Source organism: Microcebus murinus, chromosome 25, assembly GCF_040939455.1.
Source record: "Microcebus murinus isolate Inina chromosome 25, M.murinus_Inina_mat1.0, whole genome shotgun sequence".
Lineage (NCBI taxonomy): Eukaryota > Metazoa > Chordata > Mammalia > Primates > Cheirogaleidae > Microcebus > Microcebus murinus.
In genome coordinates, this window is record NC_134128.1 from 18,802,319 (window position 1) to 18,829,784 (window position 27,466).

The 27,466-nt window shown below is 47.2% G+C and overlaps 1 protein-coding gene across 1 annotated transcript; it reads right to left on the bottom strand.

Annotated features, from left to right (window-relative positions):
• Positions 1-234: 234 nt before the first annotated feature.
• Positions 235-25,606, bottom strand: PROSER2 (proline and serine rich 2). The gene is made up of 4 exons (XM_012740345.3): positions 25,495-25,606; positions 14,474-14,696; positions 6,731-6,983; positions 235-5,120 (listed from the first exon to the last, which is right to left on the bottom strand). Exons 2-4 carry the CDS (start codon positions 14,612-14,614, stop codon positions 4,102-4,104), a joined length of 1,413 nt encoding a protein of 470 aa, XP_012595799.2. The 5' UTR covers positions 14,615-14,696; positions 25,495-25,606; the 3' UTR covers positions 235-4,101.
• Positions 25,607-27,466: the final 1,860 nt, after the last annotated feature.

Below are 27,466 nucleotides of genomic sequence, written 5' to 3' on the forward strand. Positions count from 1 at the left end.
GGGAGGAAAGGACTTGTTGTGAAGAGAAGACACAAAACCTGTTTGGTAACTTGTCATTTCAACGAAAACATGAACCTCTCTGGCAGGTGAACACACCTGACTCCTCCCCTTCCTCCTCCCACCCTGGCAGGGACCACAGGCCAGGAACAAGAAGAAACACAGAAAAACAAGGCTACTGCTCATTCAGAGAACACCATTATGTGATGACGAAAGTTTAAGAACCCAAGGGAGCAGTTTAGGGGGGGGGAAAAGTTTATTAATCTTGCAGAGTCACAGCGATAAAACACACAATGCCTCCATTCTGCACGAAGCCGCTGTGAAAACATCAGCAAGGCAGTCACACGTTTGTGTATAAAAGTAAATTGTTGTCGTGTTCCCCTTATTTCTCTCTCTCCCTTCCTCTTTATTAAACGTGAAGGAGCCGATTTCTTAGATCACTTGTATAGAAGGTGGCATCACCACCAAATCCTCTGCAAGGTCAGCCTCCTCATAGCTGGAGTTGTGGGAATTTAGAGAAAATGCATTTCTGGTTTATTTTTTTACATAACAAGGTCAAGCCTGAGGGTTCCATAAGGCCGCACGTAATAATTCCAATGAAGTTAGCTCTTCATGGAAGCTCGTTTCCAGTGGGCGTCCTACGGTGGGAGCTACACCTACCAGGAACCCCGAGGGAAGGGTGCTACACGGCCCTAAGTCGGTTTGTGCAGGCCAGGAAGGCGCCCTGGGCCCCGCGCTCTGAGCCGCCTGTGCTAGGAGCCGTCCTCAGTGGCTCTGAGTGCGGTGGGGACGCAGAAGGCCAGGGGCTCTGTTATGATATTATGGCCCTCACATGAGGGGCAGCATCCCAGGTGGTGTTGCTGTGCCTCTTCTCCTCACCCAGCCTCACAGGAGGCGGAGCGAAAGTCAAAACTGCCAATTCTGTGACAGTGCTGAGCACGCGCGCTAGATGCCACGTAACAGGAAGGAGAAGAGGCAGAGGAGAGAACCGCAGCAAATACTGTCACGCCAGTGACGGCAGAGGGTCACCATTTGCAGAGGAGACTCTGCTTTGGCCATCTGGACACATGTTCCTAAAAGCAAAGGACAGTATTTGGTTGTTTATTTTTTTTGGATTTAAGTATTAAGAGTTTCAGGCCGGGTGCGGTGGCTCACGCCTGTAATCCTAGCACTCTGGGAGGCCGAGGCGGGTGGATTGCTCGAGGTCAGGAGTTCGAAACCAGCCTGAGCAAGAGCAAGACCCCGTCTCTACTATAAATAGAAAGAAATTAATTGGCCAACTAATATATATATAGAAAAAAAATTAGCCGGGCATGGTGGCGCATGCCTGTAGTCCCAGCTACTCGGGAGGCTGAGGCAGGAGGATCACTTGAGCCCAGGAGTTTGAGGTTGCTGTGAGCTAGGCCGACGCCACGGCACTCACTCTAGCCTGGGCAACAAAGCGAGACTCTGTCTCAAAAAAAGAAAAAAAAAAAGAGTTTCATAAAAGTGGAGATGGATTTAACAAGCATCCCTTGAAAAAAAGAAAAACCTGGACACTCAGGATTCATCCTTTTCATTCCAATTTTGCTTTGGAACATGTATGGTCCTTGAAATGACCTTGGACCAGATGGCCTCTAAGAACATCACATCACGTAGTCATGGCAAGGAAACTCATGCCCTTCAGCAGACTGGATTTGTTGTTAACGTGATACATACACACACAGGTTAGTTCATCAGCAGCTCTGATCTGAACTTCATACAAAATATATGGCTCCAATTACTAGGGTATTGGGTGCAAGGAATGACTAGAGTAACAGTATCATTATGAATAAATAGGTGAAATGATGAATAAACAGAAAGGATATAACAATTTAAAAGAAAGTAATTGTGAATACAGTACAGAATACCAAAAAATGTTGCTTATGCCGAAGATAAAACTCTCAATTTATTATTCATAAATGTGATTATGAGAACAAATATACTAATATGCAGCCAAGTTCACCCTACTCACAATGAAACCATAAGATAAAAAGAAACAATCGTCACATATAAGGAATATTTAAAACATTAGTCACATCAAGACCTTCATTAAACACTGTATGGCATCTCACTTTGTGAAAAGGAAACAAGAGTTCTCATAAATCATTTAAACAAATCCAACATAAAACAGAAGTAAAATCAAAAGTAACTACTTTTAAAAGCTGTAAAATTAAAGCACCTATTTAAATTAGGATCATCAAGAATCTATGAGATGATTATTATTCATGAGAACAAGAGCTGGATGAGACACCAAATACTGTATGTAGTTCTATGGGGAAAAAATCATCATTCATTTGATATAACTTACAAGGCAAAATGAATACTCTGAAAAACATCCTTCACAGCACATTTAAAAGTCTAAATTTAAGTAATATTCAACAAGAAAGAAACAGAGACCGTCTCGGGGCTGGCTGAAACACAAACACAAGGGTGTGGGTTCTCAAGACAGCCCCTCCTGTCTATTTTTAGAGGTTTAAGACTCCAGCCTTAAATAGTTTTGATAATAATGCTTGCGGGCACGACTCAGCGCGTCAGACGTAGTCTGGGAGAAGCCAGTTTTTTCCCTGCTGGGTAGCCTAGTTCGCTGTGGTTTTTTTTTGTTTGTTTTTTTCCCTTTTAAATTAACCCCGAGATCTCGCTCATGGGATGTAGCCAATCAAGGATCTTTAAGAATCTTTTGTTTTCTAGTGTTTACTGGCTACCCTGAACATGCAAAACTAAAATCAGGTGATAAATTAAAGGAGATAAATCTTTTAAAATGTTCTTCCCTAAAAAAGGAGCTATCTTACTCATTTGGAAACAGGGAATATTACTTTAATTGGGAACAGAGGAACATACTGTTGAGAAAGAAAGCACTTTGGGTTTGAGAAAACATCGTGGAGATGAATCCTTAAGAGACTTCCAAGCTAGGAAGAGTAACAGTTTCTTGTATCATCATCCCATTGCTGAGAATAGGAAGTGGTGGTACTCTGTAGTCACTCAGGAGGGTTTCCGGAAGCTTATATTTATAATGAATGTACGTGCGCACACACACTACCTATGTGTGTAAATGTTCACATATATGTATCTACAGACGTTTACTATGTACATATATATACACGCAACCCAGGCTTGTGCATGTGTCCCAGTAACTCTGACCTTGTGGCCTGAGACTTGCTCTCTCAAAATTACCACCTTTCCCAAACCCAACCTTTCTATTTCACTCCCACAACTCAAAATTATAGTAAATCATACTCTAAAGGTTTCATTTCAATTTGCAGTATAAAAAAAAAATGGAGCAAACCAAATTATATCAAGAAACAGAAGCATAGCTAGGGCTGTGCTTTAAACCCTTCAAAAACCAAGAAAAAAAAAAAGTGTATTAAGGACACTATAAAAATTTAACAAACATTTCTTTTTTATTTTCTTAGAAAAGGCGGGGAATACCCTGAGTATAATAAGGGACCTAAACTGGCCGCCACGTCACGTACTCAGGATGAAAGGCTGGATTAGAGAATGACAACACAAACCCCATCCTGTTTCTCCTAAATCCGAAACCACGTGGCATTTACAGATCAGGGAAGCCTGTAAGTTTTATTTTATTTATTTTTTTGAGGCAGAGTCTCACTTTGTTGCCCTGGCTAGAGTGCAGTGGCATCATCACAGCTCACTGCGACCTCCAACTCCAGGCCTCAAGCGATCCTCCCGCCTCGGCCTCTCAAGAGTGCTAGGATTACAGGTAGGCATGAGCCACCACACCCAGCCAAGTTTTAAAGGTTATTCTCCCTCTTGAGTTCTTGGAAAAAGGAAGATGACAAGATACGGGTCGGGATTTTCTTTGTGGAAGGTCTCTCTGGTCGGGGTGGGCCAGGCAGTACTCTCTCCTCCCTCACTCAGCCCAGTGGCCACCGAGCCTGGTGCCTCTCGGCTCTGTCCCCAACGGGGCACAGCAGAGGGACCCGGGCGACTGCTCTTTACATCCATTTTAGGCCAAATAGCTCCTGGATTTGCAGGATGAGACCAGCCCTGTGCGAATGCTAACATATCTCATGTCACCCCCCTTCACCGTCCCGCTGGCCCTGGCTGGCTGGAGGCGCGGCTCCGTCACGAGTTCTCCTTGAGCAGCCCCAGCTTCCTGAGGGCCTCGCGGCGGGCCTCCTCCGAGGAGCCCCGGCCAGAGAACTGCACGGTGATGCCCTGGGGCCTGAACCCCCCTGCCCGGGGGAGAGAGCCTGACCGCCTCCTGGCGTCCTGGCCGTAGTCCGGGGGCCGGGGCTCATAGCAGCTCCTGCTGGCGCCCTGGCATGCGAGTTTGCCGGGCAGGGCCGGGTCGGGACGGAAGGTGATGGTCTTTCCAATGGGCACGAAGGGACTGGGCTCGCTCTTCAGGACGTCGTGGATGGTCCGGAAGCCGTTGGCCAGCGCCGGGGACGGCTCTGTCTGCACAGCCCTGGACTGCCGATCCCTGGCCTGCCCTGCTTCCTTCGCCAGGCCTGGCTTGTCCTGGTCACACGTCACCTGCCCTGGAGAGAAGCTCCTCCTCTGCTCGGCGAGGTCACTCCTCTGGGACCGGTCTTCCCTGTCTCCTGCCGTGAGGAAAGAGACACCATTGATGTTGGCCAAGACCTGGGCCTTCCGCTCCTGCACGCTGACGGCCGCCTTGGAGATGGTCTTGTTGAAGTCCTTCCCGGAGCTGTTGGTCACGCTGATGTTGCTGGGGAAGCGGTGGGCCTTGGGCGCAGCGGGCGCCGTGTGTCTGTGCCACAGGGCGTGGTCTCCGTTCCGGGGGGCTGGGGAAGCCAGCGTCCTCCACTCCCCGGGCCTGCCCTCCTTCGAGGGGGACGTGGGTGAGAGGGCTTCATTCCCTGCCAACTTCTCAGATATTTTCTGAGCGATGACCAGGGGGGTGGGAACGGAGCGGAGCAATTTCGGGTGCTCTGCGGGCGGAGGGGAGAGCAGCTCCCTGCGGGGCTGGGCTGGAGCGGAGGGGCCAGGCAGGGCTGGGGCCGGGGTTGGAGCAAGGGCCTCTGGAGCGGTGGCATCTGGCTCCGGAGCCGCCTCCTCAGCGTCCGGTCTTCCGCAGTCAAGGTCAGGAACGGCCTCCTTCCCAGCAGGTCCAGCCCCTGGAGCGGGAGGGAAGAGCCTCATAAGCCGCCACCACACGTGAAAAAGTAAACGCATGATGCTCCTGCTCCCCAAACTCAAGAGAGTCTCAAAGGGACACGACACCAACTTCCACAGTGCCCCCTGCAAGTGAAAACTCTCCCATCCCCGTGCCCTGGACTGGGCAGCAAGAAAGCAGATTATTGTCACAAGCACATGCTGAGCACGAGCCGAGCCGTGACAGTGACAGACCTGGAGGTCAACAACCGGCAGCACCCAGGAGACGTCCTGCCAAAGCAGGATTCCGAGGCTCCCTCACCCGAGGCTGGTGACAGGAGTGATGGAGCAAAAGGCAGCCACCTTAGGGGATTTTGTAAAGGGGAAACTGAGGTTGGAAAGCCTGTGGCACACACTGACAACTTTGGAAGGCCTTCCTCGATGAGGGACCACAGGGCTGTGTCACTTTCCCCTGTGACACAGAAACGTTTCCTAACAGCCCCAGGTGGAATCTAACACGCCTGCCTTCGAGCCCGTCCTATGCTCCTAACGTGACATACGTCAATCGCAGACCACCTGACACTCTGCTGCACTCACACGCCTGTCTCCCGCTCCAGACCCGTGAGCCTCGTCTTTTCATCTTTGTGGCTTCAGAATCTCACACGACGCCTGCCACGGGGCAGACACTTAAAACCGTTATGCGAAGATCGTGTTAGCGACTGGACTGGAGACGGCAACTTATTTTCAAAAACTGTTTCCCTCGGCATCATTAAGGGAGCTAACATTCTAAAAGGATCCGCTGGTGGAAGTTACTTTTAGGAACTAAACCTCAAAGCAGAAGTGTGATAAAAGTGGGAAATTCACGTTAGGTCTCTGCTTTGAAGAGACGCTCCCAACCAAGCCCCATATTTCCACGGAACCTACAGCTGAAAGTCTGTGAAGTTCTGAGCAGTACGCGGCCTTGCTTAAAACACACACACTTCTAGAGGCTCATGACCAGTGGCAGCATTTTATAGTGGCCAGAGCAAAAGCGCTTTCCCTTCTGTTTCCTCCTCCCCTTGGCCACGTTTGTTTCCAGTGTCCTGTCCAATCAGGGAGAGACAACACTGGAAGGGACTTCTCTCCATTTCCCTCCAGCTCCATCCCAGGGCTCACTTTGACGCCACTCGGAATCCAGCAAAACGGACAAAGTAGAGGCTGATCTTTTTCTGTTTTCCTGAACAGGCTGGCTTTCCAGCTCAAGGGCTCCCACCTTGGAAAGTCCTGCTGCAGAATCGGGGGCATAACCTTGCTCTCAAAGACAAGTACCTCGTGTATTTTCTTTGCAGAATAAAATTATTACCTGGAGCGATTTCCAATTTCCCGTCTTTCCTTTCCACATGTGTGTGTATACACACAAGAACACAGGGAAGCTATTTATATGCCCAATTAGTCTCATGCTTTATCCCAGTCCTTCTGGCATCGCCCTCCGTTGGACAACCAAACTACCAAGAGGATGCTTGTCCCCCGTCAAACTCTGGAAAGCCTCCGCAGCGTCTACACGGCAAACCCAGGAGAATGCCATTGGAAGGGGCTCTGCCATGCAGAGTCGAACATACCGGGGCACAGGTCTGCACCTGTGCCTCCTCCTCACCTTGCACCTGCGTCCCGTCTGGAAGACGCTCGGCTTCCCCAGCAGCAGGCGGTGGCTGCACTAAGTCGATGACGTCTTCGGGCTCGGAGGGACTGGACGTGCTCTCTTCCAGAGAGCGGGAGGAGTGGCAGCGGTCGTCACCGTCGCACAGGACGGGCTCCTCGAAGTCCTCCTCCAGGGAATCGATCGTCTCTTCAAAAAACAGGATGACATCCTTTTCCTCGTGGGTGAGGTGCTTCAGGCTCTCGTCGTCCTGCAAGACAAGGTTGGAGATTGGAACAGAAGAGATAAAAAACAGCGGTTTCACTAAAGGGAAAGAAAAAGCAAATGACAGTGGCCAAAGTCAGGATAGATACAGAGCCCAGGGTGGAATTCACTGATTTCTAAAAGTCCCTGCAGTTCGGGTCACCCCGCTGACAGGCTGTGGCTGGGCGTCCTCACCATCATACCTCATGGAAAAGAATTCTGTCAAAAACCTGTTGTGGGGCCGGGCGTGGTGGCTCACAACTGTAATCCTAGCACTCTGGGAGGCCGGGGTGGGAGGTTCGCTCAAGGTCAGGAGTTCGAAACCAGCCTGAGCAAGAGAGAGACCCCATCTCTACTAAAAATAGAAAGAAATTACTTGGACAGCTAAAAATATATAGAACAAAAAAATTAGCCGGGCACGGTGGCGCATGCCTGTAGTCCCAGCTACTCGGGAGGCTGAGGCAGGAGGATTGGTTGAGCCCAGGAGTTTAAGGTTGCTGTGAGTGAGGCTGATGCCACGGCACTCACTCTAGCCTGGGCAACAGAGTGAGACTCTGTCTCAAAAAAACAAAAACAAAAAAAGCCCTGTTGTGGGTCCTAGCCCTGTGGTTCCCAGGGAGTCAGGGACGGAAAAGCAATTCTCCTCCAGGCCGGCCTCAGAGAGCTGCTCCACACTCACTGCTATCAGACACACTTTTTTCCATAACAAGAAACCTCTAGTTAAAGACAGTGGATTGGACTCACATATTTATCTCCCCTCCTTCCAGAAACTCCACTGAAATAAAGAGATTATTTTCACCAGAGGCCTAAATCATAAAGACAAAAATAAGAGGGAAAGAGATGACAGCAACAAAAAAAGCAGGACAGGTGGAAACTGACTAAGAAGACCCAAGAAGGCTGAGTGTTGCGTCAGCATCTGGGGAAACGGCCCCCCGAAGCCCTGCAGAGCTGCCCAATGCGCAGGCGCTGGACGGCGTCTTGAGCGGCTCTGGGAGCGTGGGGAAGCGACAGTGGAAAGAGCGGGACTGGCGGAAGGTCCCTTTCAGGAGCAATGCACTCACCCCAGCAGAAAACTGGACGCTTGTTCTTAAACAAGGCCCAAGAGGAACTCAGAGGCAGAGCTGACGGGGAAGGACTGCATTAAAGACGTGGGGAGCAGACGAAGCCGAAGCGATCCCCCCACACAGCGGACTGCGAGGGTCCTCTCCAGGGAGTCTGAAGGGCGCAGGAGCCAACCGAGGCCAATGCCCCTCGGGGCTCCCCGGCGAGATCACCCCACAGTTAAGGCCACAGGGAGCAAAGCCCAGTGCAGATTTTTCATCGATTTCTTAATATCCTACTCTCGAGTATGTGCGGATATCTAAGAATCATCGAGCATCTTAGGAAAAACTTCAATATGAAAGACATATGGGGCCGGGCGCGGTGGCTCACGCCTGTAATCCTAGCACTCTGAGAGGCCGAAGCGGGAGGATCGCTCAAGGTCAGGAGTTCGAAACCAGCCTGAGTAAGAGCGAGACACCGTCTCTACTAAGAAATGGAAGGAAATTAATTGGCCAACTAAAAATATATAGAAAAAATTAGCCAGGCATGGTGGCATGTGCCTGTGGTCCCAGGTACTCGGGAGGCTGAGGCAGGAGGATCGCTTGATCCCAGGAGTTGGAGGTTGCTGTGAGCTAGGCTGACGCCATGGCACTCTGGCCCGGACAACAGAGTGAGACTCTGTCTCGAAAAAAAAAACATATGGAAGCAAACAAAAAGATGACAAAACAGCAACTCACAGGAAAGCCACCCACGCGGCCCATCTGTGGCTGTTCGGCATCACCATCATTCCTGACTCCGAATTTACACGCTGCTCAGCTATCGTGTTCTTATACTTATGTACACATAAGTCCTTAACAGTAAAAAATATGGCATACATATCTGGCCCGTGCAGAAAAGATGTCTTGCAGCTACAGGGGCTGGGAAGGTCTTTTTTCCCTTGGGGACACTGAATAAACCGTGTGCTGAGTGCCTGCGTTTTCACTGCGACCTGTCACATAGGGCAGGTGTGGACTTTTCCACTTGTGGCGTCGCGTCAGTGCTCAAAAAGTCTCGGATCCTGGAGCATTTCAGATTCTATAGGGATGCTCCGCCTGACTTACTGGCTGACGGGAGATCCTCTTAATAAAATGCCCGTTGGAGTCTTTCTTCTATTTTTCTATCAAGTTGTCTTAAAAATACAATGTCTAAGAGTCCTTTATATATTCTAGATGCAAATGTTTTGTTGGATGCAAATATCTTTTTTTGCTCAGAGTCCCACCTCTTCCCTCTTTTTATGAGGTCTTTTGATACTACTCCTTAATTTTAATGTAGTGTAAATGTATACATGTTTTCTTTCACAGAACTTTTCTTGTGCCCTATTTAAGAAACCACTACCAACTTCACGGTCATGAAGATAATCAGTTACGTTTTACTCTATTAGGTCATTTTTTTTTTTTTTTTTTTTTGAGACAGAGTCTCACTTGTTGCCCAGGCTAGAGTGAGTGCCGTGGCATCAGCCTAGCTCACAGCAACCTCAAACTCCTGGGCTCAGCAATCCTACTGCCTCAGCCTCCCGAGTAGCTAGGACTACAGGCATGCGCCACCATGCCCGGCTAATTTTTTGTATATATATTTTTAGTTGGTCAATTAATTTCTTTCTATTTTTGGTAGAGACGGGGTCTCACTCAGGCTGGTTTCGAACTCCTGACTTTGAGCGATCCGCCCGCCTCGGCCTCCCAAAGTGCTAGGATTACAGGCGTGAGCCACCGCGCCCGGCCACTCTATTAGGTCATTAAATATGAAGTGTCCAACTTCAAATCAAAAGTGTAGTTTATTATATCTCAAACAAGAAACAGTACAATTAATCCAAGTATGTGCCTAAACTATGGGCATAGTGTTGCCACATTAAGGGTAGCTTGTTTATACTAGCAACAAGAAGCCTAGAGAGTGAGTGGTGATGAAATCGCAAAAGCTGTGTTTGAATTCACAGCTTGTTGAGAACTGAATACTTTTTCCTTGCAAGAAGTGGTCAAAAGCCTGGAAGAAGTGGGAGTCAGTTGGTGCAAGGTCTGGAGAATACAGGGGGTGACAGAGAGTTTCCAAGTCCGGCTGCTGTGGTTTGAGCAGTGTTATTTGTGCGACGTGTGCTTGAGCGTTGTCTTGCAAGAGGATTGTCCTGTCTCTATTGACCCATCTCGGCTGCTTAATCACAAGCATCCTCAGCAGTTTGTCCAACTGGCTGCAGTAGACATCTGGTGTAATCGATTAACCAGGTTTCATGAAGCTGTAGTGGATAATACCAGTGCTGGACCACCAAACAGACACCATTTGCTTTTTCTGATGAATATTTGGTGTTGGACTGTGTTCTGGCACTTCATCTTTATCCAACTATTGTGCCGAACGCCTGCCATTGTCAAAAAGAATCCATTTGTCATCACATGTAACAATACGGTGTAGAAATGTTGGCCTTTATGTCGTGACAATAAAGAAAGGCAAGCTTCAAGACGATTTCTCTTCTGACACTGGTTTAATTCATGCAGAACCTATCTACCCAGTTTCTTTACCTTGCCGATTTGTTTCAAATGCTCCAGTATGTCGGAATAGTAATGTCACACCTTGCTGCTAATTCAAACATAGGTTGGGATGGATTCGCTTGCACTACAGCTTTCAGTTCATCATTATCCACCTTGGTCTCAGGTCGCCCACGTGGCTCATTTTCCAGATTAAACTCACCAGAACAGAACTTTTCAAACCATCAACGCACTGTGCGTTCATTAGCCACATCCTTCCCAAACACTTCGTTGATATTTCGAGCTATCTGTGCTGCATTAGTTCCACAATGGAACTCATATTTGAAAACAACACAAATTTTTGACTTATCCATGGTTTCACAAAAATTGCTCTAAAAAAAACTTGAAAGATAATCCCAAGCCAAACTGTGCGTTTGAAAGAATGAGGATGTGCCTTCACAATAAAAATAAAACAAGTGTCAAAGTGAAATGTCTGAGATACCAATTGTCACACTTCGTGCTTAAGGAAATCGGACATTTCATACCTAATAACCTAGTACTATATGCTTGTTAATACCTTAGCAGGGCAGCACTTCTTTGCCAAGTTGGTAACTACTCTGAGAGATGATGTACACTCGAAATAAAAGGTTCGAGAGGCTTAAGAGGCATTCACAAGTGATAGCTCTTTAAGGCTACCAAAAGAGGCTTTGGGTGTCAGGTTACCTACAATTCTTAACCCTTAAGGCTGGTGTCTCCTGTGCACATGCCATTCCCAAAACCCCCAGGGTGTGCTGCCAGGACAGAGTGCTGCCCGGTGCTGGTGTAGGTTCTTATTCCAAGTGTGTTCCTGAAGTCTGCCCTGCCCTTCAGACATACTGGAGCTTCCTCCTAGAAAGGGGAATGGTGGGCCGGGTGTGGTGGCTCACACTTGTCATCCTAGCACTCCAGGAGGCTGAGGCCAGAGGATCGCTTGAGCTCAGGAGTTTGAGACCGGCCTGAATGAGAGCGAAACCCCATCTCTAATAAAATAGAAAAATTAACCAGGCAATCTGGTGTGCACCTGTAGTCCCAGCTCCTCGGGAGGCTGAGGCAGGAGGATCGCTTGAGCTCAGGAGTTTGAGGTTGCTGTGAACTAGGCTGACGCCACAGCACTCTACTCAAGGCAATGGAATGAGACTATGTCTCAGAAAAAAAAAAAAAAGAAGAAAATGGAATGGTTTGGCTGGTTGAGAAAAGTGGGAAGTTCTTCACCCACACCGTCCTGAAGTTTTACTCTAATACCGGGTCTGCTTCTTGGCGGATGGGTTGGGTACGTCCCAAGCACACGCCCTGTTCGTTTTTACCTCTGACTTGGGCAAAGACAATATCCAACAAGCTGACTTGAAACCCCCCTTCTCCCTAAGCTGACAAATGCTGTGACCTCACAGTCACACGACATATCTGGGATCAGGCAGCAGGTGCCTGGGCCTGAGTCACCCTCTTCCTTCTCCAAAGCATTCGACGTCTTTGGCCTCGCCTATTACTCAGGGAATCGAGACGGTAGAGCCGGCACGAGGGATGCTTCCCCCCACAGCTAGGGCGGACCACGGCTCAGAGGACACCAGGAATGTGATCCGCCGTGTGCTCTGTGATCCCGAGGAGAGGAAGCGGAACCGGAGCAGTGAGGAGGGAGAAGCCGACTGGTCAGTAAGTCACCCATCCTGCCTTCCTCTGACTTCTCACCCAGATGCTATCAAAACTGGTCTGGTCAAACAGCTATTTTTAAGACATAGCTAAATAGTAAACATTTACTAAATGCCTGCTACATACGAGAATCGATGGGATGATGGAACAGAACTTGTTCTACTCCTTTCAGGACCTCACAACACAGTGGCAAGACTGCCCTTGACGAGCTAGGACAACGTGACACGGCTTGGGAGGGTCTCAGAGCACCTGCAGTGCCACATGCTCAAGGTGTTCCCATCTTAGTAGAGATCCCTTTGTAAGAGAGGCAGGTGAGGGGTCCGGATCTCTGTTGTCAGTTTAAGGCAGAAGGGAGCCCGGCTGCGAGGCTCGTAAGCCATTTTTCTTTAGTTCTGTCGTCAAAACTGTCCACGTATCTCATCCCTCCCTGGTCTGTTTGTGTCTCCTTCCTGCCAGAAGTACAGGTTTAAGTTAGCCCTGGTGAAAAATTACAATAGTGTCTAGTTAGAAATAACCATAATTAAACCCTTATCCTGAAACTGGGGCAGCGCCACGTGCACTTATGGTCTCGCTTACGAGGCTGCTGACGGGAGCACGGCATTGAAGGCTACGCAGGAGGGTGCTGCATACGCTAAAACTATGCAAGAAGGGGCTTATTTTCTTCTCTCTGCCCCTGTTCTGTTTTAGCCTGGGCGGGGGGATGGTCTCTCATCACCTGAGATTATTAAATCAATAAAACATTGCTCAAGTGTCAGGGAGATAATTCTGGTGTCCACAAGAAGATGTGAACGTCAAGTCACACTCTGCCAAAACAAATGCCCTGGGCTGCCTACCTAGGAGACTGGTGATTAAGAGATGCTTGGCTCATCTCAAGAAATTTCCTTAGCCACCATAATTCTTTTTAATGGTGTTTATGGTCTAGAATAGAGATGAGTTCTGCCAGGGTTTTTTTTTTTTAAATCCCTCACAAATAGTTGCCACAATTGTCTATAGTCTGCAGTTAAACTAAAATTTCTTTGTTTAAAAGAAAAAGAAAGCAAAACAGAAAAGGAAAAAGCCTAAGAACTTAATTATTGAAGTAAGATTCAGTTGTTTTTTAGGTATAGGTTATTTTGGTACAAGTATTTTAAGCCTTCTCAACTTTTTCTGTTCAACCAAATGTTTTCTTCTCTATTTCTCTAAAAACAGAACTCCTGTCCCAAATCTGTACTAACACAGATAAATCTAGGATTGTTTTGTAACTATTGCTGGCATGTGTTTTAAAAGTTTGTTATCCAACTTTTTATCTAGATGTTCTTCTCAGGGCTTGAATGGTGCTGGACAGACCCTTTCTTCTGTCGTCTTTGTGCAGGAGCAAGTAGACGTCAGCTAGGCCAGGGCTTATTCAGTGTGCATCTTAATTACCTTGGTATATTTGGCATTTTGGATTTTCTGGTTTGAATGCGTTAGAAATTATGTCTTGAAAATCACAACATTAGGTAGAAATATACATTCCTCTCATGCGTGAAGCAGAGCAGCATTTCCCTCAGACTTGTCAACATTTCTTGAAATCAGCGTGGTGGGACAGAAAGGGTGAGGTATGGTTTTCTAGATCGTTCTTTTAGTATATGGAGATTTGTAGTCTGAAAGGGCTGCCATTTTCTCCATAATCCAAACTGGTACATTAAAAACACTATTTATAAGGATGGAATTTTTTCTTTTTTCTTTCTTTTTTTTTTTTTTTTGCTGTAAGCCTTCTACCTTCCAAATTCAATGGGCATAAACATGTTTTCTCCAACTCATTCTTTCCCAAGAAACCTGTTGTTTTGTTTATCCTCATTTCCTATCTACTTAGGTCTTTGGGGGCTAAGTTAGCCAAAGACTCTTCTTGTGAAATTCTCAAAGCTATGTCAAGAGTCTGGATTCTGAGAAAAAGGGACACAAATGCATTTCTATTTGTAAAGCAGTAAAAAAAAAAATATATGTTTAAAAGAAAATTGTTTCCATCTCATGAGATGCTTCTCTTCCTCCAGTCGCTTGAACTGGGTTTGTTTCCGCCTTCAGGGCTCTGGGCAGCCCTAAGTTATCCGCCACAGCTAGAGATCTGCTCCACCACTATGGGCGATGCTCTGGGTTTGTGCACAATTTAAGATGATTAAAAAGGAAATGCCATTTCACAGAGAAGTACTCCAAAACATCCAGCTGGCTGACCCGAAGGGATCCTGTAAGCTACTCCTTAAAGGGGAGAAGGGGCAGAGTCAACCGACCAGAGCACACAGAGGCTCCAAAGACGGCCGCCACTCACCAGCGTGAGACTTCTGGACCGAGAACTGCTGCTTCGACTCTCCAAACTCCCGCCTCTGCTCACGTCCCTGAGCCTGCAGCCGGGGGACGTGTCGGCGGAGTCCATCCCCGAGGAGTCTGACTTCTGGCGGGTCACAGGCATCCCCACAGAAACCCGCTCCCGGTGGCCTGATCACAGACGTGCGGAAGGAGTCAACATCCCATCCTGAGGGAGTGGGTCACGTCTGGAGAAATCAAACAGAGAGCGACACCGGTTAGCGAGGCTGGTTAGCAAAGTGCCTCGTCCCTCAGAAACAAAGGTTCTGCACGAGTGAGAGTCACCTCGATTCAAAGGCTCAACCGCCAGGGAACCCTGAGTCAGAGTGTCTGGGGACACTGCCTTCCTTTTCTCCTGTATGGTGTTACCCATTCTGAAGCCACAAGACATACGAATAATTTAATAATTTAATTGTTTTTTTTTTTTTTTTAGAAAAGGGGTCTTGCACTGTTGTCCAGGCTGAATTAATGTTTAAGAAAAGATGGACGTATTAAAAATGACTTTGGCGCTGGAGATTTGACAGAATAATGTTTCGGCCCCTTCCTGGGCACCGAGGGTCTGTATTTCCGCAATCTTCCACGGAAGTTCAGACCCCAGAGCTCCATCAGGCTGGTCAGAGCCACCCCTGCAAGCCCCTCGTGGCACAAACGAGCTGTGGGGACTCCTCTGGCGTCTCCCCTCCCTGCCACTCACAAGCCCTGCAGGCTCTTCCTCTACAACAGGCGTCCTCAAACTACGGCCACATGCAGGTGTTTTTGCCCGTTTGTTTTTTTACTTCAAAATAAGATATGTGCAGTGTGCGTAGGAATTTGTTCATAGTTTTTTTAAAACTATAGTCTGGCCCTCCAACGGTCTGAGGGACAGGAACTGGCCCCCTGTTTAAAAAGTTTGAGGACCCCTGCACAACATCAGTTGTGGCCACTTCCTTTCCGCCCCCCTCCCTAGCTCAGGGCCACTCAGCGCCTGCCTGCCTCACGGCCACGGCCACGGCCCTCATCTCCTGTCTTGTGCTGCTGTAACAGAACACCTGAGACCGGGTGAGTTATGATGAACGGGAATCTATTTGGCTCGCGATCCTGGAGTCTGGGAGGTCCACGATTGAGGGGCCGCATCTGGTGAGGGCCTGAGAGAGAGAGAGAGAGAGAGAGAGAGAGAGAGACAGAGACAGAGACAGAGAGAGGAGAAAACCCTCCTCTGACAGGCTCGGGGCCACACAGCCCAGTGGCCACACAGCCTGCTGCAAGTTGTGTCACTGCTAGATAAAATACGGACACCTATGACCACTACCTCTTCCAGGGACGGGCAGAAGGAAATGCTATTTTCATAAATAAAATAAAAAATAACCAGGGTAATCTGAAAAAGAACCAAACAGAACCTTTTAAAGAGAAAAATGTAGTAACCATTTAAAAACTCAATGGATGGGGTAAACAGAAGATTCAATATAGCTAGAGAGAAAGAGGGAAGGAAGGGAGATGTGAAGGACCCATCCATCCTCCAGACTGCAGCACAGAGGGACGTGAGAAGCTACGAGAAGCTGAAACAGTGCAGGGTGCAAAGCTTTATTCTAACGGGAGCTGCCCAGGCAGGGGAGCTAGAGACAGCAGTCATGTCTCGGGAGGCGATGGCTGAGAGTTGCTCAGAATCGATGGCAGATGCTATGTGGGACATTTTCAGTCTGAGGACCCCACCCCAAGAGATCCGTCCTCCTTTCTTTGGGAGCTTTTCTGCCCTGCCTCGGGAAGCAGGAACATCGGGTGAGCACCCCTGCCACCTGCTCCCGGTTGTATCCAGCGATGGGAGACCCTGGCAAGAGAGGAAGGCTGCCCCATCCCCTCTCCCAGGTCCTGCAGGGTAGTCTGTCCTTCTCCTAAGAACACAGCCTCGCCTGTCATCCTGGCACTCTGGGAGGCCGAGGCGGGTGGATTGCTCGAGGTCGGGAGTTCGAAACCAGCCTGAGCAAGAGTGAGACCCCCGTCTCTACTAAAATTAGAAAGAAATTAATTGGCCAACTAAAAACATATAGAAAAAATTAGCCGGGCATGGTGGCGCATGCCTGTAGTCCCAGCTACTCGGGAGGCTGAGGCAGGAGGATCGCTTGAGCCCAGGAGTCTTAGAGGTTGCTATGAGCTAGGCTGATGCCACGGCACTCTGGCCTGGGGAACAGAGTGAGACTCCGTCTCAAAAAAGAAAAAAGAACACAGCATCTATCAGATGTCCCCATCACCCAGGTCCTGCCCCCAAGTTCTAGTCATGGTTCCCTCCCTCTGCCCCATCGCTGTCTTCTAGGTCCCGAACCATCCCCTGTTGCTTTCTCTAAACCGTACTTATATTTGTGTAAGTCATCCATTTATTCAACTTCATTTATTCAATTATTCATTTCAAGTGTGCCGTCTGTGTCCTGTTGACTGATAAAAAAAAATCAATCCACAAATTGAGATATTCTAGGGTGTCCCAAACGATACGTTTTTCAAAACGTACAACTACACACTCGCAATGAAACTGCAGAACACCAAACACAAGAAGAAAAATCAAAGCAGCCACAAAGCAGGGGTTAAAAGGCTGAGGGAAACAAGGTACTGCAGAGACACTGCTGGTGGGAGCATGAATTGGTAGAAGCCTTGTGGAAGGCAATGAAGTATCTATCAAAAATGTAAAATACAAATACCTATAGACCTAGCAATGAATCACTGGGGAAAATTTATCCTACAGATAAATCGCACACATGCGAAATGATCTATGTATAAAGTTATTCACTGCAGGATTGTTTGTAATAACAACAACCAAAAAGAAAAACCCTGAAAATAACCTAAGTGTATGTTGTAAGGGACTGGTTAAATAAACTAGGGGTATATCATCCATGCAACTGAATGCTAATCAGCTGTAAAAAGAACGAGGAAGTTCTCTGTGCGCTGCTGAGTGCAGTATCTCCACGTCTATTACCAGGCAAAAAATGCGGAGTCCAGGACCATATAGAAAATACTATGCTTTGTGAGAAAATGAGGGATTGTGGCATAAGAACGGACATCTGTATTTGTTGTCATACGCATAAAGAAACTTTGGGAGCAATTTTGCTAGGTGTGAGGGGAAGGGGTGAATGGAGGAGAAGAATTGAACAAAGAACCAGTAACGCTTCCCAATACTGGTGTAGTCCATGACCAATTCACCTCCAAAACAGGCCTGCACACAAACGAACAGGTTGAAGTACAATAAATACGTAGGAATTACTCTCGAGTTTGGGCTGTTTCTCTATTTCAAGGGAAAAAAAACCTTGGAAAGAAAAGAATGCTTCCAAAAGTATTCACTAAGCAAACGAGGACTACATCCCAGCCCTGGAGATCAAAGAAAAATCCCAAGTTGGAAGCCGGTTTTGTTGGGAGTGCCGGTGGTGGAGTTAGTTTTGCTCTGGAGTTTTAAAATGTTGACGTGGTCACTATTTAGCAACCTTTTCCTACGATTTTGTTCTGAACCAGGTTTCTCCTTACTTCTGAAACTCTTATGTAAGAACTTCGGCCCTTAAACTCTATCTGGCACTCAAGGGTATTAAGTACAATTAAAAATTTAAAAAGGCTAGTAATTTTACTTCCTGGAAGGATGATTATGTTTTCATGCATTTGTTTTTTGAACAATGTGGAAAAACAAGAGTGGATTTCCAACTGTCTCTATTGTGTACAGTTTCAACTATTACTAGGAGGCGATAATTCACTCAGGGCCGTACACCACATGAAAGCAATTGGTTCGCCCACACGTAAGCAAACAAGTTCACCAGGTTGCCATACCTAGGTAGGCAAGGTTAACAGGCCTCGAGGGAAGAAGTTTCCTACTACCAGTTTGCCATCCCTGAATGAGAAATGAAAATCAGATTTTCCTAAAGTAATATCTCACCTGAGATTGGTCGTCTGGATTGACCAGACGTCCGACTGGTTCCTGGTGACAAAAAATAACACCCCACAAGGAAGCAAACAGAGAATTATCAACAAAAACAAAATCTAGTTTGGAGGACATTTCTAGCTAATGAAATGACTGCAAACACAGACACTGCACATTTTCCTCTTGGCTCATCAGTCAGTATGCCTATTACAATTCGGGATTCTTGAGCAAATTAAAAAAAAAGAAAGAAAGAAAGAAAATTCCAGTGTAAGGTATCCTTCTTTTGTGAAACAAGTTTGTGTGCTTTCTCTTTACTTATTAGCAGACATTACTGATCACCCAAAATGTGCCACGCTGCTGAGATGAAACGTCTTCTTACTTGGAAGCGATAACTATTCTTTATTGTTTTATGGTGCTTTTTTTTTCTCCCTGAGAAGCTCAAAATTCTTGGCTGATTTTTTAATTCACCTTTACAATGAAAATAAAGCTGACTTAGAGCATGCTCCTTTAGCAATGGTATTTATAACACCTGGTTAGACAGGCAGCCCCAATCTGATTTACATATCTTATCTCAAGTTGAACAGATTTCAGTCCAAACAGGGAAGGAGCAAAGCTCACACAAGACCTCCTGCTGTGACAACCTCCTGTGTCAGACTTTTAACCTCATCTTCCAAAATCTCTTTGCTAGCAGGATTTAGGGCAGAGGACTAAGAACATTTTACGTGGAGAGATTACACACGGAGCCTCCCTCCTGCTCCCTGCGCTCCTGGGAGCCCTGTGACAAACTCAAACCACTCACTCTGACTCCAGGTCCATGGGGACAAAGGCAGACCCCCATTTTAATGGGGGGTGACAAGGCATTTTTCAAGAAATAGGGACAACCAAACGTTTGTTGAAAAAAACTGGACGACTCCAACAGACAGTTAAGATGTTATTTTCAGAAGTTCAAGGATTGCCAAGAGCAGAGCTTGATAATTACTCAAGGAATGGAAAGGGCTGTGGCAGTCAACCTCTGCACCTGGGAAAACAGAAACAAAACTAGCCTCCGGATGAAACGAGAATCTGCTAAGAAATACAATATTTAAATATACTGGCTTTCCCTGTGAATTTCCAAGTTCACGGACTTGAAATCCTTACAGTGGCTGAAAAGGGAAGGGCCTGACAACTGGACCACATCGTGCGAAGGTGTCATTTGTGTCACCCGTTGAATACCGATGAATATCAGTAAGTATTGGAAAATACCATTGAATATTCTAAATATCGGAAAATACCGTTGAATATCGGTAATTTTATACGGTTAACCTAACATTCTGACGCTTGAACTGATAATTAACATTGTAAAAACGGGAAGTGTTCCTTGAAATAAAATTTTAAGTCTGCTTTTATTATATGTTTGATTTATAAAATGTTATTGTTATAAAATGTTTCTCCTCAAAAGATATCTCTAAAATCAAAACAGGAGTCGACACGGAAAGAAATGAAAACACGCTGCGCGCTCACCTCACAGTCTTTTGAAAGACACCTTATTCATAAAGTGGATTCGCTGATTGCATTAGCAGGTGCTCATGCAATAAATTCACTGGTTATCTAGTTATATAGAGGACAGTGTATCTTTAGCATATGAGGAAACTGAGGCACAAAGCCTGTAAGTAGGTTAGGCGAGTCCCACAGAGCTCATTCTAGCTCACTAGTGTAATGCTTCTAAAAACTTTTTTGGGGGCCGGGCGCGGTGGCTCACGCCTGTAATCCCAGCACTCTGGGAGGCCGAGGCGGGCGGATTGCTCGAGGTCAGGAGTTCAAAACCAGCCTGAGCAAGAGCGAGACCCCGTCTCTACTATAAATAGAAAGAAATTAGTTGGCCAACTAATATATATAGAAAAAAAAAATTAGCCAGGCATGGTGCTGTATGCCTATAGTCCCAGCTACTCGGGAGGCTGAGGCAGGAGGATTGCTTGAGCCCAGGAGATTGAGGTTGCTGTGAGCTAGGCTGACGCCACGGCACTCGCTCTAGCCTGGGCAACAATGTGAGACTCTGTCTCAAAAAAAAAAATAAAACTTTTCTTGGACCAAGAATTGTTTGCCATTTGACATTTTCAGGTGTCTCCCCGTGTTCATACCATCTTGTATCTTCATGATTTTACCCTCCCTTCCTCAATCCTGAACATCCTGTTCAAGTTACTCCCTCCGGCTGCGAATGTCTACGGCGCAGTAGGGCCGGACGCCGCGGTCTGCGATCACTACCTCCCTCTGGCAACCCTGCGAAGGTTAATGCCCCCAAATGAGAGGCCAGACTCTCAGCGTGATGATCAAACCCACAATTCTACCATGCTAGCCTGATTTCCTGCTATCCTGCCCCTGTTGGCCCAGCTCAGATGTTACGTTCTCCAGGAGGTGTTCTGACATCTCTGTCCCCTGTTCACGAAGGACTTGTGAGCCTCTTGTTATCAATCCATATTTGACATTTATCTTACCTCCTTTGCTAGACCATAGTTCCTTTTTTGTTTTTCCTAACTGATTTGTTCCTCACATCACGCGGACCACAGTTTCTGAGAGCAGGGACCAGACCTCATTTACCTCTATGTTCCCAATTCTGCATAGCATGTTTGGAACTCCAATGTTCATGAAAACTCCCTAAACTTAAGTTGGTTTTTTTTTTGTTTTGTTTTGTTTTGTTTTTGAGACAGTGTCTCACTCTGTCGTCAAGGCTAGAGTGGCAGCAGCATCATCATAGCTCACTGCAGCCTCAAACTCCTGGGCTCGAGGGATCTTCCTGCTTCAGCCCCCACCCCCGAGTAGCTGGGACTACAGGTGCACACCACCATGCCAGACTAATTTTTTTTATTTTTTGTAAAGGCAGGGTCTCACTATGTTGCCCAGGCTGGTCTCAAAATCCTGACCTCAAACAATCCTCCTACCTGGGACTCCCAAAGTGCTGGGATTAACAGGGGTGAGCCACCATGCCTGGCCTGATTCTTTATAGAAAATACTAAATGCACATTTCGGGAGGCGGCCATTGTCACCTGTTTATAGCCTAGTATAAAAGACCACAGACTTTTTCCCCCACAAAGATAGTTCCTTTGTAATTTGTGCTAACTAGACTATTTTAAATACTCTCAGAATTAGGTTTATAAAGAAAACTGGGTTGAACCAGTAATTTAGAATCTCCAGTTTCAGGGTCTGAGAAGGGCCTGTGATGTCATTGGGTCCTGCCCCAAATTCTAGAGACCAGAAAATCAAATTCCAGAAGGTAAAGTGGTGAAACCTAAGGTCACACGAGTGTCTGGTGACTATCTGAGGGGGATTCCCCTCCACCTTCAGTGCAGTACTGTTTCTTCTCCCTAGGTGCCATTAACCTGTTTTTAGGAATAAAATGTAATCCGTGCACATCAGAAAGAGAAGTCTATGAGGACTGGTGTGTTTGTATGCCCTGCTCAGGGCTCGCCAAACTGCAGGCCGTCAAACAGGCAGCAAACACTGCATTGCCGAATGAACTGAAATACACCCCGCCTTGGGATCAATAACTGTAACAGGCAGAATATTAAATATTTCCAAGCCCTAGTCAGACAACTGGCTTCTTAGAAGCCCAGAAGAGAAAGCAGGGGAGAAAAATACCCACAACAGAATGAAGGTTTGAGAAGGAATATAATACACAAACCGAGCTCTATGAAAATAACTACACTTGTATTCCCAGGCAAACTTTGGTGATACAAAAGCTAATACAAAAGAGAAGTTAATAGGCATTTCTCTAAAGAAGATATATAAGTGGCTAACAAGCAGGTGGAAAGGTGTTCAACATTATTAGTCATTACAGAAATGCAAATCAAAACTACAATGAAATACCACTTCACATCCAGTAGGATGGCCATAATTTAAAAAAAGAAAAAGGAAGTATTAATAACAAGTGTTGGCAAGGATGTGGAGAAACTGGAACCCTCACACACTGCTGATGGGAATGCAAAATGTTGCAGCCACTGTGGAAAACAGTCTAGCAGTTGCTCAGCAAGTTAAACACAGAATTACCATCTGACCCAGGAATTCTACTCTCAGGTATAGACCCAAGAATTGAAAACAGGTGTTCAAACAAAAACTTGCATGCGATTGTTCGCAGCAATACTGTTCACAGTAGCCAAAAGGTGGAAACAACCAACATCCATCCACTGGTGAGTGGATAAACAAAATGTGATGTATCTATACAATGGAATATCATTCAACCATAAAAAGGAATGAAGACCAGATACACGCCACAATATGGATGCCCTTGAAAACATTATGCTAACTGAAAGAACCCAGATGCAAACGGCCACACACTGAAGGTTCCATTTGTATGAAACGTTCAGAATAGGAAAATCCACAGAGGCAGAAAAAGATTAACAGTTGCCAGGGGCTGGGCAGCTGGGGAAAAGGGATTGTCTGCCTAATGGGTATGGGTTTCCTTTTGGGGTGATAAAAAAGTTCTGGAACTCAATAGTGTGGTAGTTGCATAACACTGTAAATGGAATGTACTTAATACCACTGATGTGTGCACGTTAAAGTGGTAAATTTTATGTGGCGTGTATTTCACTACCATAAAAAAATAGAATCCCGTCTTCACAGTGCTAAGAGTCTTTGGACGTATCCAGTGTGAAGATGCTCATTCATAAGAACTCTCCCATTCCCCGCCAGTAAGGCAGAATGTTCTGCCCTGCACATTCCTTTACTACCAATCCTGACCACACAGATTATAAACCCAGCAGCACTGACTTTCTTAAAATACTCTTAGGTTTCAAGGTGAATGCTGCAGAGTCTAGAAGGGTCTCGAAACGTTATTGAGAAGTACGGCTTCCCTGTGGTTCTCGACAGGCAGAGGCTGTTATCAGTGATGCCTTAACACGGCGGGGCAGACAGCAGTGCCACCGGGCAGACAGCAGTGCCACCGTGAGCAGGGGCCTTCCCGCGGCAGCCGGCAGACCACCCAGCACCGAGAGGGGAAGGCCATGGTCTCTCAGGGGCAGAGTTGCCAAGGACGTCCTCTGAGAGCACACAGGCAGCTACGAAACTACTACACTGCCACCAGAACGTGCAATGGAAACTGAAATGAAACGCCGTCGGAGAAAAGAGCTCCGGTTCTGGGATGCTCCTAGGATTCCCCTGGCACCTTCCCGAATGGCCTCGGGGCCATTTGGCGGCTGTCCCACAACAACGCAGATAAGATGCACTTGAACTTTCTGTTCCAGAGGATCCCCGGTTCTCAGCTCTGCCCCACCCAAGCCTTTCTCCTCTCTCCCCTTGGGCTTCCAGGGCTGTACCTCTTGGAGTTATCTGAGATGATCTTCACAATCAACACGGGGTGCCAACTATAGCCTCCTTAGGTGTCTGAGAACTTTGGAACCGGGGCCAGGTATCTCTTCGGCTCCTGATGAAGGCTTACTGGATCTGATTTTAATCTGTTTGGGCCATATGGCTGTGATGTTACGAAATGATTGGATGCCCAGTGGCCGGCGAGGGCTCAGCACACCGTAGTAGGTGGTCGCTCTACAAATATTGCTGAGGGAATTAATGACCACTCCAGACCTGCAATAAAACAGGCAACGCCCCCCACCCTTGACAGAGGAGTCAAACATACTCGAATTTTCTTAAAAGCATCCCTCCTCTTTCCAGCTTCCTCTCAATTATCACTCTTATTTTGGATTTCTTATTTCTAGTAATGGAAAAACTGTGTTACTTCTAAATCATCAGCGTCCAGAATTTTCAAAGAGAAGCTCATTTGAAGGTGCTGTTAGCAAGAAATATACTCAGTCACTTAAAAATGGCCATTTACTAGTCTGGGCAAGAAAACACACAAGATTCCATACATACGCTGTCAACTTTGGCAAGAAAGATTTTAGACAACTTCCATCCTTCCCACCCAATCCCAAGTAAATAGGGCATTTGTTTGTATTTCCACATTGGCTTCATGAACGAAAATACCTCCTCCACCTAGAAAAACAATCAGTAGCATTCAGACTTGGAACTTTGAGGGCAAACTTTTTAGTGCCTGCTGGAGCACTATGTAGCAGTGCTTTTTTTTTAAAAAAAATCAAGTAGAAAAGTATTTTTAATAAGGTTTTCTTCTGTGAGCATTTCCCTCAAGTTCACCCTTATACCTGGTTTGGTGTTTCTACACCTTTCAGTAATACGGATTAAAAAAAAAAAAAAAGTTCTCCATTAAAATTGGAGCCAGAAGGAACCTTCTTCCTACCGAAGGTTCCAGCAACAGACCTGTTTTCCCCTCCTCTGTTCAGGGGGGAAAAACCTGAAACACAAAATCATGTTCCTGTCCTCTTAAGTTTTCTGCCTTGCGCCAACCAGATTCTGGCAAAGAGTTAAAAAGTTTTCTGAGGTTAGTTTCTGTGGTTAAGGGGTGGGGGTGTGGGGGGGGGAAGAAAAAAAAAGCTAGATGCTTAAATTTAGACTCTGTAAAACAATACTGGGAAACTTTCAAAGCCTCGGAGAAATACTGGAGCTTATTTTATTGGCTTTTGTTAAATTTCATCACATTAGCCACGTTTTCTTCTCTTTTTTTTTAAATCCCTCCCGCCCCGGATCGCTGTGCAGATCCTCCACGTTCCCGCGTGATTCACTTACCTGCTGGGGGCGCGCGGGGGGCGAAAACCTCCCGATCACTTTGCACACGACCTGGGGTCAGGTCAGCAGGTGGCCCCGGCCACCCCCCCACCCCCGCCAAAGTGGGACCCACAGGGGTCCCGGGTGGGAAGCGCGGCGCCGGGTCCCTCGCAGGGCTCCGCGCACGGGGCGTTGGGGACAGCGGGGACGCTCCGCGCCCCCAGCTAGAAAACCCGCCACCACCAGGGTGCCCGCCCCCCCAAGACCCCGGGAGAAAACCGCGCGTCCCTCCCCAGCCCCCGACCCCGGGGTCGGTCCCAGGGGCGCGGCGAGCACCTGGTGGCCCGCACTGGGCGGTCGCGGCGCCCCCAGGTGCGGCGCCGGGCAGGGGCGCAGGGGGAGCGCGCAGCCCGGCCGCGGCTGGGGAGGGCGCGCACCGTCCGCCGCGCCCCCGCCTCCCCGCCAGCCTGGCCGCCGCCGCCGCCAGGACGCCCTCCCGGCGCGCCCCGCTGCGGGGTCCGCGCGTCCGCACTCACCCAGCGCCAGCCCCCGCGCGCGGGGACGCAGGTGCCCGCGCCGACCGCCGCCCGCAGCGCTTGCGACAAGGCCCGCCAGCCCGGCCGCCCGCGCGCGCCTCGCCCCGTGCGCGCCCCCGGCCCGCGCGCGCACTCCCCCGCCGGGCCCGGCTCCCCGACGGACGCGCACTGCGCGCGCCCGCGGCACTTAAAGGGACCGGCCCTGCGCCCTGGCGGCCGCCTGGGGGTGGGGAGGGCATGGGGGGGCGGTGCCCGGTCCAGGTGTGAGGTTTGGACTGGGGGGCCGATCCGCGTGGCAGTCCCCAGCCCCCGCCACCAAGCTACCCACGCGGAGACAAGCAACAGGGATGTGCGTTCGCAGCTTGGATGAGACGCGACTTTCATTTTATTATTATTATTACTATTGCTATTGTTATTATTAACTATCGTTAGCTTTGAGAGGTTATTTTATATACTGAGTTCTTATACCCTCGGACACGGCATTTAACATACTTTGCATTATTTCATTTAATCCTTAAAACAATTCTCTGGTTTCTTTTTTTTTTTTTTTTTCTTAGAGACGAGGTCTCGCTCTTGCTCAGGCTGGTTTCGAACTCCAGACCTCGAGCAACCCGCCCGCCTCGGCCTCCCAGAGTGCTAGGATTACAGGCGTGAGCCACCGCGCCTGGCCAATCCTCTGATTTCTTATCCCCATTTTACAGAGGAGGAAAACTGAGGTTCAGAGAGCTGCAGAAACGCATCCAAGGGTTTTTGACCCCATTGCCTGTGGCCGCTTTCTTCTTTATCGCTGTGGAAATATCTGCCAAGGTTAACAGCTAGTTGTGGAAGGCTTTGGTGAGTCGGTGGAAGTTAATGTTACCAGTGTTTCCATGAGGTGGAACAACCTGGTTAGGGAGGGAGGAAGCAAGAGAAATGGGGCTTTATCAGTTGTAGAGTCTGTTCTGTGCCGAAATGGCAAACGTTGTTAACAGCCTATATTCCAGAAATGTCTGTGTTTATCCTAATTTTACAGAAAACGAAGGAAGGAAGTGGTTGGTCGCACAGAATGACTGAGTCACTGGCAGCATTCAGGGCTGAGCCCCAATTCCTTAGTCCTTAGATCATTTCTGTGCCCTCCCCAGGAAGAGATACCTGATTAAAGGGAAGAAAACTTTTCTTCTAATAACACACTAGCCTCACCTAATTCCCCGCATCTTTAATTAATGTGTACAAAGCACTTTAATCTACCAACTTGCTAGTTAATTAGACAAGGATTATTACCCCCATCTTTCTGAACCAAATGCAACAGAGAATCCATTCTTGACAGTCCTTAATTTTTGGTGAATAATAGACCTAAGCTTTCTGATTATGTTCTTTTAAAAAAAAAAAAAAATCTTAAATTTTTGTCTCATATTGTGTTAAATGTGAATGTCTTTACCATGAAGTGACTTCATAGAAGTTAGTATTAAACACCTCTGGGTGAAAGATAATTTAGGCAACTCTTCTCTTTAAGGAATTCAGATCAAGAAAAAATCCACTTTGATAAGTGCTTCTCGGAATTTGTTATTCTTTTTATTATTGTTCTTTTGGCTTGGTTAAGCTTTTTTTTTTTTAATATTTTTTAATTTTACTTTTTTTTCTTTATCTTATTCTTTATTTGCATTTTGTGATCTATTGGTTAAGCTTTTATTGTGTGTCTTTTCTTATAGGTGAAGAAGAGATAAGAAGGAAGAAATGGAAGGATGATGGGATTAGGAAGGAAAAGGTAAGAAAAAGGCAAAAAAAAAAAAATATATATATATATATATATAGGGGAAGGAATTGAACAGGGAAGAAAATGAGACTGAGAAAGTTTGCACGGAGAGGCAGTCGGGAAATAATGCCAGCCCCTGTGAGCATGTAGCAAATCTTTGTGGGAATTGTGATCAGCTGGCCGGTCCTGCAGCCTGGTGCAGACCTAGCCAGGGATCCGCTTAGCTACGGAGCACAGGCT

Coding starts and splice junctions, on each gene's coding strand:
- PROSER2 (XM_012740345.3), bottom strand. CDS start 14,614: ATGCCTGTGACCCGCCAGAAGTCAGACTCCTCGGGGATGGACTCCGCC. Junction 6,984..14,473: donor GGTCCAGAAGTCTCACGCTG/GTGAGTGGCGGC, acceptor CTTGTCTTGCAG/GACGACGAGAGCCTGAAGCA. Junction 5,121..6,730: donor AGACGGGACGCAGGTGCAAG/GTGAGGAGGAGG, acceptor CTCCCGCTCCAG/GGGCTGGACCTGCTGGGAAG.